Genomic DNA, 11,400 nt, shown 5'->3' on the forward strand with positions numbered 1-11,400 from the left:
AATCGCTAAAATTCTTATGTGAAAATTCGCCATTTCACCTCCGCCTAATAGGCGTTCGATTTAACGTAATTATGAATTCTGTCTAATTTGCGTTAATCTTCTCATTAAATTTGTGAAGGTGTGGATTTATTTAAGAACCGTTTAAGAGCATGAGATTATTTTTCAGCCGTTTTGACCTGAAGGTTTATAGGGCTCTATTTTATTTTTTATTTAGCCTTGATATCTAGGGATACAAAATTCACATCACGATGCAAAATTTCATGATCAGGAAAAAGAAATGGGCATTTACTCAATGAATTGACCGTGGCCGGTATTTTGTTATTTTATTGGCCACTTATCGAACTCACCAATTTTTGAAGATGAGGATCAAGGGCTGGCTGGTTCATTACCATGGTATATCACATGTTTCAAAGTAAAAAACAACAGAAAATTAAAAAAAAAATAAAATGGGCAATTGGCAATTACATGTTCTTCGATTATGTAAGCACCTCTGTAATGTTCTTGTGAGATCTTCCTCGCTCAGCAACCAATTCGATGCGCGCGTGCCAAAACTTGGTCGAGTTCATCCGTTCTAAAGGATGTATTGCAAATAAAAGATTAAGAAGATGCATAACAGATAAAGGATTCCAATCTTCTAGATCAATTGAATTTATTAAGAGATATTGAAACAAATCGACTTAAAACAATGACATAAAGGACTAGGTTAATGTAACGACAAGGTAAAAACATCGTATACCGTTTGAAAGTCGAAGAATAGAAGAAATGAAACCTTCGGGATAAAAAAAATCATCAGAAGGCTAGAATATTTAGAATATGAAAAACTCTCATGATGAAAAACTTTTTATCTCAACTAAAAACCTTAATTAACCGAAAGATATTAATTGGTCAAGCGGACCACAAAAACTAGTGAATTTAGTAGGTTAAACTGAAGTACATCTTCACTAAAGCTCTCCGTGGCATTTCATTTGTCGCCGAGAATCAAATAGATTACACGTGTCCGAGTGGATCGAAGTCACGATAGCTCATGTGGTAGAGTAGCGGCGTATCTAGCCGAAGGTCGTGGGTTCGAATCCCGCTCGTGACACTGACTTTTTTATCTCAACTAAAAACCTTAATTAATTGAAAGATATTAATTGGTCAAGCGGACCACGAAAACTAGTGAATTTAATATGAAAAACGTTTGTCCAATAAAATTCTGTCTAAGAGTTTGAATTTATTAAGAAGCGTTTACAAAGGGGTCCGTGGTCGCAACGGTTTAGGCGTTGACACGGCTCTCATGGTAAAGGTCTTGGGTTCGAATCCAGCGGTCCTGCATTCGAACCCGACTTTTTTTCAAAAACACCGGCACCCCAGCTGGGTGATATGACCTCTGCTGTGGCGAATATTCGTAAAAAAACATTTTTTATTGTTTCTTTATCCAATTACCACATTTAATGTATTTTATTTTATATCTGAAGATTAATAAATAAAGATGGCAAATGAAAAAGATGCAACCTAGTCTTCCTTCTTCTCTTCTTCTCCTTCTTAGTATTTCTCGAATTATCCATATAAATTTTTTCTACCCTCTTTTAATTGTAAGGAGGAACAATATTTGGCGGTTTACGGCCTACCACCGTTCGGAGAAATACCCCGATGAAAATTGGATAGACATCGTCGAGAAAGAAAACTCGCGTGATCTTGAAGTTGAAATTGGAGGGGAGTCGGGGTCAATACTCGTGTGATCCTCCCCACTAAATTAAGGAATCTGTAAGGTCTGGAACGCAAGGTACATAGAGTTGCAGCAGAGAGAACACTAAAGAGGTGAGTAAGAAAAACATCTCTTTTACGATTTTTCCAAAAATTAACTCCTTACAATCAAATTTGGTGAATTTTGTACAAAATCGAGCGCACAAAATTTAAAAAATAAAAATTGTAACAATTTTATTTTATTTTTGAAATGTTCTTTCTTGAAAATTAATTTCTCAAGTAAATTAATTCTTGAATAAAAAATGGACTTTTTGTTTGTAAAATGACTTTATTTGATATTTTCCAACTTTGTGAAGGAATAATTATTTAGAGATCGTGAGATGCGGTTTGGTGTGATGTAGTTTTAGAAAAACATTTTCTTCATCGTGCCAACGTTTCGATCTTTATTGAGATCATCTTCAGGGCCAGGGATTTATAAACATTGTTTAAATTATACAAATGCATCTAAGATGTGAAAATGAATCTGTACAATGATGTACACAACATAGAAATTTTAGGTGTAATCGAAGTATTTGTAATCAGAAAACACGCACTTTGAGTGAGTGCAAACACTCTGATTAAACCTAACCAAAGTATAAAACACTCATTCAAAGTGCGTGTTTTCTGTGTAGATACAAATACTTTGATTACACCTAAAATTTCTATGTTGTGTACATCATTGTATAGATTCATTTTCACATCTTAGATGCATTTGTATAATTTAAACAATGTTTATAAATCCCTGGCCCTGAAGATGATCTCAATAAATTGGCACGATAAAGAAAATGTTTTTCTAAACATACATCACACCAGAGAGGATCTCACGATCTCTAAATAATTATTAATTAGCGGTCGCTAAAAACTACACATTTGTGAAGGTATCTCAAAAATGCCTAATCATAGGAAAACTGGGAGCTATTGAATTTTCTCAATTTCTTTTTCCAGTTACATGAAAAGATCGCACATCCTTCCTTCTCATTCAAAGTGGATCGAGATGGGACGAAGCCTCGGACACGTGATATATTTGCAACACACGAACATTTAGTATTTCATGTGAATACAAATTAGTATAATTTTTCTTCGAATTACAATTTTATTGTATTGTAATTGCGCAATAAAGTTCAACGTTCTTAACTACTTAAGTGTTGTAATTGAACGAATTGAGGAAAACAGGTAAGCATATAAACTTATTTCTTGCCTATACATATGGTGCAGATATGTGGTTTTAACTAAATATGTGCATTTTTTTGAAGTTAATAACTATTAAAAAAATTTCATTGCGCTAAAAAGTTTAACGTTCTTAATTTTGATCAAAATAGATATATCAAACACAATATGTGAAGACTCGGAAAATTATTTGAAATGTTTCTTTTTGTCCTGCGTGTAGTGTGTTTAAATTTGTTGTGTGGATATTATTCTACTCTTTTTATCTAAGGTTTTTGGTTGAGATGAAAAATGACTTATTAATTAGATGTCGTGTTATTTTAAAATACTTTATTGATTCGTTAAGTTGTTGTTTACTAAAATTTTCAATATATTACACTATTTATCACTATAAGATAAACATGTAATCTATGTAAAGGGAACATGTTAAAAAAAGTCTTGGTTGAGTTGAACAAGTTAGTGTCAAGAGAGGGATTCGAACCGAAGACCTTCGGCTAAATATGCCGCTGATCTACCACTCGAAACCCGCTCGTGTTACTAACTTTTTCATTTCAACCAAAACTTTACATAAAAAGATTAATTAATTGAAAGAAATAACCTCTGTTTTAGAATTGCGAAATTGCGACATTCCGGCCGAAAATAATCACTGGCTGATCTATTTTTTAATGGCTGTATGGTCTTTAGTACTTTTGACTCCGTACAGTTCTCAAAATAAAACTTTATACTATTTTCAAAACACAAATTTATTCTTTGGTTTTGTACATATTGTAGATTTTTGTTTTTTGTCTCATTTTTACCTACATTTATAAAGAAGTTATTAAATTCATTGGGTGCTATCACGTATGGGTGCATTTTGCTTTTATATCGCAGTTTATTCGTTTGGAATTGATTATTTTCCACATAGTTTTTTATGGGTTTTCCGCCTTCGAAATTAGATCAAAATTTGTGTGATGTGTCGTACTCTTCCTAAATTTTGCTACATTTGTTTTTTTTTTCAAGACCGCTTTTGGTGCACAACACACCGGAGTCTCATAGCTTGGAAGTTTGTGATAAATATAAACCTTTCAATGACTTCTTGATGTTCATGATTGACAAGACACTTTTTAATTTTATATTTAGCACTAAACATACCGTTGTAAAGTGAAAAGTCATTACCGCTAAAAACAGTTTGTATTCGTAAATTTCATAATTTGAGGGAATAAAAGCAGTCCTTCGACAAGATTTAATATGTTCGCCTATCGAGCGTATGTATATTCCGTCGGACGGCATTTGGCGCAGGAGGAAAAGAAGACTTTAATGACTTATGGTCTTTAGTACTTCTGACTCCGCACAGTTCTCAAAATAAAACTATGTAATATTTAATAAGTAACACAAGGACAGTTTCGTTCGATTTAATCTTTGTGTATCCAAAAATATAATGTAATTATGAGATTTACCTGTTTTGTTACGAGTTTCTTACCGATTTCGGTCTTGTTAAATTACTCCTTTTAAATTGTTTTCAGAATTTCCTTAATCTTTTAAAATAATAATAATCAATAAAAATTGTTATTTCTACATTGAACAAAGAAGGTTCTTGTAAATGAGCTTTTAAAATAATTCCAATTAATTATTCTTTTTATCTAAGGTTTTTGGTTGAGATGAAAAATTAGTGTCACGAGGGTATTTGAACCCACGACCTTCGGCTCAATACGCCGCTGCTCTAACCAATTGAGCTATCGTGACTTCATCTCAGACAAGAACCGTAGATAAAAAGAATAATTAATTGAAATAAGTAATATGGACAATTATGACAACATAACAAATATGGATTAATTTAATAATTAAAAGACCTAATTACTTAACTAACAGCTCCCCATGGCCATTTCATGTCGCTGAGAATCGAAACCTGATTACACAACATTTGAAAATATGGCAAAAAAAGGGAAAATTCGAACGGTTGTAAGTTGAGGTGACGAGTTGGTGTCCGAGAGGATCGAAGTCACGATAGCTCAAGTGGTTGGAGCAGCGGCATATTGAACCGAAGGTCGCGGGTTCAAATCCCCTCTTGACACTAATTTTTTATCTCAACCAAAAACCTTAGATAAAAAGAATAATTAATTGTTATAAGTAATATGGTCAATTATGACCACTAAATAAATATGAATTAATTATTAAAATAATAATAAGCAATAAAAATTTTTATTTCAATATTGAATAAAGAGGTTTCTTGTAAATGAGTTCATGGCGTAGTTAGGTATTCCCCTTTGTTGCGTAAAATTAAACAGATCGACCTTGTAGAATTAATTAAAAATTAGAAAAAAAAGTTGACGCTCAGACGAGTATGGGATGGAAGAAGAAAAAAATAAAATTACCTGTTTTTCCATGTGATTAAAATTCCTGAACGTAAAGGAAAGAGAAACACAAAGTTCCATCGTCATTTTTTCGAAAAATCTTCATCCAATCTTTTCATCTGGACTTTGAAACTATTTCTAATGGTTAACAAATATAAACGCCTTCTTACATTATTAAACATGATGACTTTAACGAATGGAGATCAATAAATCTATTTTTCTTCGTAGGTCTACGATTCATCCGTTTAATTTCCAATCCAACACTTCATTTTTAAATCGGAGACATTTCTATTTTAACTTTATATGCGATATATTAGCCAAGAAAATAAATAAATGAAAATTAAAAATTAAAAAAAAAGAACGCAAAACGACCTTAGAAAAAATTATTTGGAGATCGTGAGAGCGGTCTGGTGTGACGTATGTTTTAGAAAAACATTTTCTTTATTGTGCCAACGTTTCGATCTTTATTCAGATCATCTTCAGAGTTCAAAGTGTTTGTTTTCTGTGTCTCAATAAAGATCGAAACGTTAGCACGATAAAGAAAATGTTTTTCTAAAACCTACGTCACACCAGACCGCATCTCACGATCTCCAAATAATATTAACTAACGATCACTAAACACCACACCTTAGAAAAATATTTAATTTTTAGTTTACAATTACGAACCCATCAACCAAGCCGAAGCGGAAGGTGTTCCGTAAATCCTTGGTTCCATTCTCTATTCTCTCTCTATAGACACAGTAAACCCTGTATGCTCATACATATCGACAGTTTTTCAGCAAACCCAGATTCCTGTTTGGAAGAATGGTTCAAGCATTAAAGGATCAGACTTTACAAATGCAAGTCGTATTGTAAGCGATGGTTAGGGATGGTGAGGACTAAACAGACCTTCAAACTTCTTAAAAGACTGCTGGAAAAACGATTAAAACTGACTCTGCAGAACGAACATCACGTATTACTATTCTGAGACCCATTTGAATATACGGCATCGAAGCTCAACGAACGTTTCAACTTCCAAAGTATACAACCTCATAACTAACAACGACCTCCATAACCATTATATCCATTAAGCAGCCAACTTCAGCTACAAGGAGTTTCACAACGATTATCCCAACACACAAACCCTAATTTCAGAAATGTTTAATCCTTCCATCTGATATGATGCACGGGAGGCTTAAGAGGATTCTACTTTTTGTCTACTACCTGATCTTACAATCATAAACGAACAGACACAAGCCATAAGTGAGTGGTTCCTCTCTATCAGGTATTGCACAATAGAATCCACACTCTACAGTCTACGCAGTATACACCGCAGACAGTCCTACCATTTATGGAATTTTCCTTACCACCTATGCGGATATCGCATTTGCTCTCTTACTAGAACACATACCTTCAGTAGTTCAAGTGGGTGTGGGTGGGTGGGTGATGAAAAATGAAAATAAACGTACAAAATGTGAAAATATCACTTTCACCGTATTCTGGATATCCAGTTCCAATAGTGGCATTAAGAAACCTCCAAGACTGTACCAACCCTATCACAATCCTCCAATCTACTACAACTCTGTTCCTCTCTCACCAATCAATGTTAAGTTGCCTTGGGCTATACATCGTCAAACACACTCGACTCAAAAGTATAAAACAGGCGATATAAACTACTCAAAAGTTTATCAAGATCAAAACTCTTGCTACCAAACGCACACCTCAGTTACACATCACAACCAATTTAGACGTACAGAATTAACTGTGGGGCTCAATCAAGCGTTCCAGATTCCTACTTCGTATTCAACCTTACTATCCAAACAGAACTTCAAATCTCATTTGTCCTCGAAACCACTAGAAATCGATACAGACGCTTCCATAATAACCTGGACCGTAATCCGATCGTTTATCAACCAGACCTCTCTCCTCGACAATCCTCTAAGAGAAAAAAGCCTTGCGTTTTCCTCTCTAATGAGGTAATGTTGGGATAAATGTGTAACTAATGGGTTAATTATATTCACTCTTCTAGAATAAAATTCATTAAGACAACAGAATTGCTTGTAACGCTTATAAAGATTTGCCCTGTTTTATCTTACTGTAACATAATAACTTACGTCTAGAGATTAGTGACCGTTGATCGATAATTATTCAGATATCGTGAGATGCGGTCTGGTGTGATGTAGGTTTCAGAAAAACATTTTCTTTATCGTGCCAACGTTTCGATCTTTTATTGAGATCATCTTCAGGGCTCAATAAAAGATCGAAACGTTGGCACGACAAAGAAAATATTTTTCTGAAACCTACATCACACCAGACCGCATCTCACGATATCTGAATAATAATAACTTACAATTTCTTTGATTTTATAAATTTATCAGTGGTTTTCTTATCTTTGCAACGTCTTTTCCTTAATTAGAGATTGTTGTTGTTTTTTAAGCTTTGTACATGACTAAATGTTTCAACACTTTAACCTAACATGTAATCTATAAACTTGTAATAATAATAAAAATAATTTTGTTTATTTTTCAGCTAGTTTTTTCTCAGGATGAGGAAGCCCGACAGTCTGTGTATGGTATTTGCTGTATTATTCGCTGCAATCAAAATTGGGGAAGCGTTTTTACCGCAAGCAATAATATCAAAATACAAACAAACAAGGCTGAGACTCCGGGAGGACGTTTATTTTGGAAATTTACCAATACTCGAAGAATACGATTTTGTGATAGTCGGAGCAAGCCCATCGGGTTGTGTGTTAGCTAACAGATTGTCTGAGAACCCATACGTTAGTGTGCTATTGCTGGAGGCAGGTGCCGAAGAAAACCCATACTCAGACGCACCCGCTTTTTCGACGTACATGCTGTTTTCTGAGTACAACTGGAAGTACAAAGCACAAAGACGTAAAGGAGTGTGCAGGAGTATGATAGATGGACGATGTACATGGCCTTCCGGCAAAGGTATCGGCGGCGCGACGATTATAAACGGGATGATTTTCACACGGGGTAATCGTCGAGATTTTGATCGCTGGGAGGAAGCGGGTAATCCGGGTTGGGGCTGGGAAGGAGTTTTCCCATATTTCAAACGATTGGAGGATATGCAGATTCCAGAGTTGAGGGACTCTGACCAACATGGCACCGATGGTCCTGTGACCATAACGTATACAAATTATAAAACTAAACTGAGTGAAAAGTTTTTGAAAGGCGGAGTTCAGAGTGGTTACAATTTGACCGATTACAACTCAGAAGGACATCACATCGGATTCAGCCGAATTCAGTCGACTATACGTAATGGTAAAAGGTGCAGTGCATCCAAAGCGTATTTAGCCCCTGTTTCGAAAAGGCCGAATTTGCACATCAGTCAAAAGTCACTCGTTACCAAAGTCATTATCGATCCAATAACAAAATTGGCGATAGGTGTAGAATTCGTTAAAAAAGGAAAAAAGAGGTTTGTCAGAGCCAAAAGAGAAGTCATTTTGTCTGCTGGAAGTTTTAACACGCCCAAACTTCTGATGTTATCAGGTGTAGGACCAGAAGAGCACCTTGTACAGAAAGGAATACCAGTAATCGCTCATCTTCCTGTAGGGGAAAATCTCCAAGAGCATATTGGCACGACGTCACTCGCGTTCATTGCAAATAAAGGTGTTGTTCCAGATATAGGCAAGGAAATCTTGTCTTTACCAATTACTATGTGGAATTGGGAACGAACTGGTCAAACTATTCTTAGCTTCGCTGGGTGCGAAGCTTTGGCCTATCTCAAATCTTCCTATGCAGAATCTGGAGACTTTCCCGATATAGAATTGGTTCAAATTTCAACTTCTTATGCATCGGATGATGGAGCTAATTTAAGAAAAACATTCGATGTCAAAGACGATGTGTACAATTCCGTTTACAAGGAGATAGAACCAAATGCAACATTTTCTATATGGGTTATGGGCATGTACCCTTTAAGTAAAGGAAGCGTCAAGCTTGACAGTAAAAACCCATTTAAACCTCCGTTAATTTACAATAATTTTATGAATGACACTAGAGATCTTAATGTCGTCGTGCAGGGTATCAAAGCGGCAGTAGCACTTACAAAAACACCCGCGATGAGATCTATCGGTGCTAAACTTCATGATAAAAAATTACCTAATTGTAAACATCTTTTATTCGGCTCTGATGATTACTGGGCTTGCTTTGTTAGAGACCTGACCTCACAATTTCATCACCAGTGCGGCACGTGCAAAATGGGTCCGCCAACTGATCCTTCCGCTGTTGTGAATTCAAGGCTTAAAGTTTATGGCGTGTCAGGACTTAGAGTCGTCGACGCTTCAATCATGCCGACGATAACAGGAGGACATACAATGGCACCATCATATATGATTGGAGAAAAGGCTGCAGATATAATCAAAGAAGATCACGAGTTATTTTTTTAAGATGGTCTTTTAAGTTCAACTATTTTGCAATTGTTTTTGTTTAGTATTTATTTTTTTATAACAATTTATTTTCCTATAAAATGAAGGACTGTACTGTAAAATGTATTAATTTAATTATGTTGTATTTTTCGTGAGTTTTTGGGAGGAAGACTGACATTGTTTGTTGTCGAATCAAATCAAAAGCATGAAAGAGCATTACGAATCTTATAATAATTTGCAAAAATTGTACTTTTAATAAAGATTCATACAAATGTAATACTTTAGTGTAATCAGTGCATAAAATACATAAATTAATTTATAATATACTTATTTATGAATTTTTTTAATATATTTTTTATCATTCTCAGAACATAACCCTTTTATATTACAATTTGTTTGGTTTAAAAAAATGGTCAAAAACAATTTAAAACTTTTTTTTTTCATCTGAAATGATATATTATGGATTTGATTATTCTTTATATAATACTTACTCATTGCATTTTTATGATTCCTTAGATTTAATGAAATGTTTGAAGAAAATGAATCGCCTTGTAATGGATCTTTTATTGTTTCTCCGGCCAGTATACAATTATTTAAAATATCCAAACTGGAAAATTGAAAAGAAAATATATGTTGTATTAAATTCACTAATTTCGTGGTCCGCTTGACCACGAAATTAATGAATTTAAATGAAGTATACTTCACTAAAGCTCTCCGTGGCCATTTCATTTGTCGCCGAGAATCCAATCCGAATACACGACATTTGAAAAATGGCAAAAAGGAGGGAAAATTCAAAAGGTGCGGTTGAGATGGGAAATTAGTGTCCGAGTCGATCGAGGTCACGATACCTCACTTGGTAGAGCAGCGGCGTATCTAGCCGAAGATCGTGGGTTCGAATCCCGTTCGTGCCATTGACTTTTTTATCTCAACTAAAAACCTTAATTAATTGTGATATGTTGTATTGTTAGTCGCAATACAAATGCGATGTTTTGTAATTAATAAAAGTAAACTCAATCGGACGCAAAAACTGTTAGGAAGGGAGAAGGAAGAGAATTGGATGCAGGACTGGACGACAAAAAGACAATTGGGCTAGTCTGCTAGAGAGATGATTGGAGATTTCCGGAAGCAGGAGGGTTTACTGGGTTTTTGGGAAAAGAAAACATTTTAAACTTTTTAACTTTGGCACGAGCAGCAAGCAGCGTCACCTAAATGTTAATAACTTTCTTGAGTGTTGGTACAGTGTGCAACTAATCAAAGCAGGTTCGATACGAGCAAACAAGGTAGCATATTCTTCATAGATAGGATTCGAGTTCTTTAGCACGCACATTAATTAGCCTTTTCACTGGACGAATGGAACTTTGACAGAATCACACTGACCGCCCACCATATTTATAATAATTTTTCACTTCCATGTAAGTATGGATGTAAGTAATGGGGAAGTATGTATGATCGGTCACAGGAAGCGGCGGCGGCGATATAGCCAGATCAGGCAGGATTGGCAGGGGGAAGCGGAGACGGAAGCGGCGGCGGCGGCGGCGGCGTTGCCAAATTTATCGGCTTTGATGGTTTTGGGTGGAAGCTTTATCAGCGGTTGGAGTAGTGATAGGAGGAGGAGCCGGCAGCGACGTTGCTAGATTTAGGAGATTTTCGGATTTGTGTTCTCTACTTTGCATAAAGGGAGTTGACCAAGTGAATGAGATAATTGTACTTTGGAATTCTACCTGAAAAATTAATTAACGGAGAGCATCACCGTTTTTTGATAAGAAGCGTATTTTCATTTTTTCTACAATAACTGTGTCTAATACCGTACGCCTC

General features: G+C 35.3%; 1 protein-coding gene across 2 annotated transcripts; it reads left to right on the forward strand.

Annotated features, from left to right (window-relative positions):
• Nucleotides 1-1,716: 1,716 nt before the first annotated feature.
• LOC106666586 (glucose dehydrogenase [FAD, quinone]-like) lies at nt 1,717-9,911 on the forward strand. 2 transcript variants are annotated; one of them, XM_014393872.1, is made up of 3 exons: nt 1,717-1,800; nt 2,671-2,898; nt 7,728-9,911. In XM_014393872.1, exon 3 carries the CDS (start codon nt 7,744-7,746, stop codon nt 9,604-9,606), a length of 1,863 nt encoding a protein of 620 aa, XP_014249358.1. In that variant the 5' UTR covers nt 1,717-1,800; nt 2,671-2,898; nt 7,728-7,743; the 3' UTR covers nt 9,607-9,911. The 2 variants fall into 2 exon arrangements, with proteins under 2 accessions (XP_014249358.1, XP_024083818.1); XM_024228050.1 differs by having other exon boundaries at nt 7,732-9,911.
• Nucleotides 9,912-11,400: the final 1,489 nt, after the last annotated feature.

The sequence above is a fragment of the Cimex lectularius genome, unplaced genomic scaffold (assembly GCF_000648675.2).
Source record: "Cimex lectularius strain Harlan isolate CLEC.00 unplaced genomic scaffold, Clec_2.1 scaffold173, whole genome shotgun sequence".
NCBI lineage: Eukaryota > Metazoa > Arthropoda > Insecta > Hemiptera > Cimicidae > Cimex > Cimex lectularius.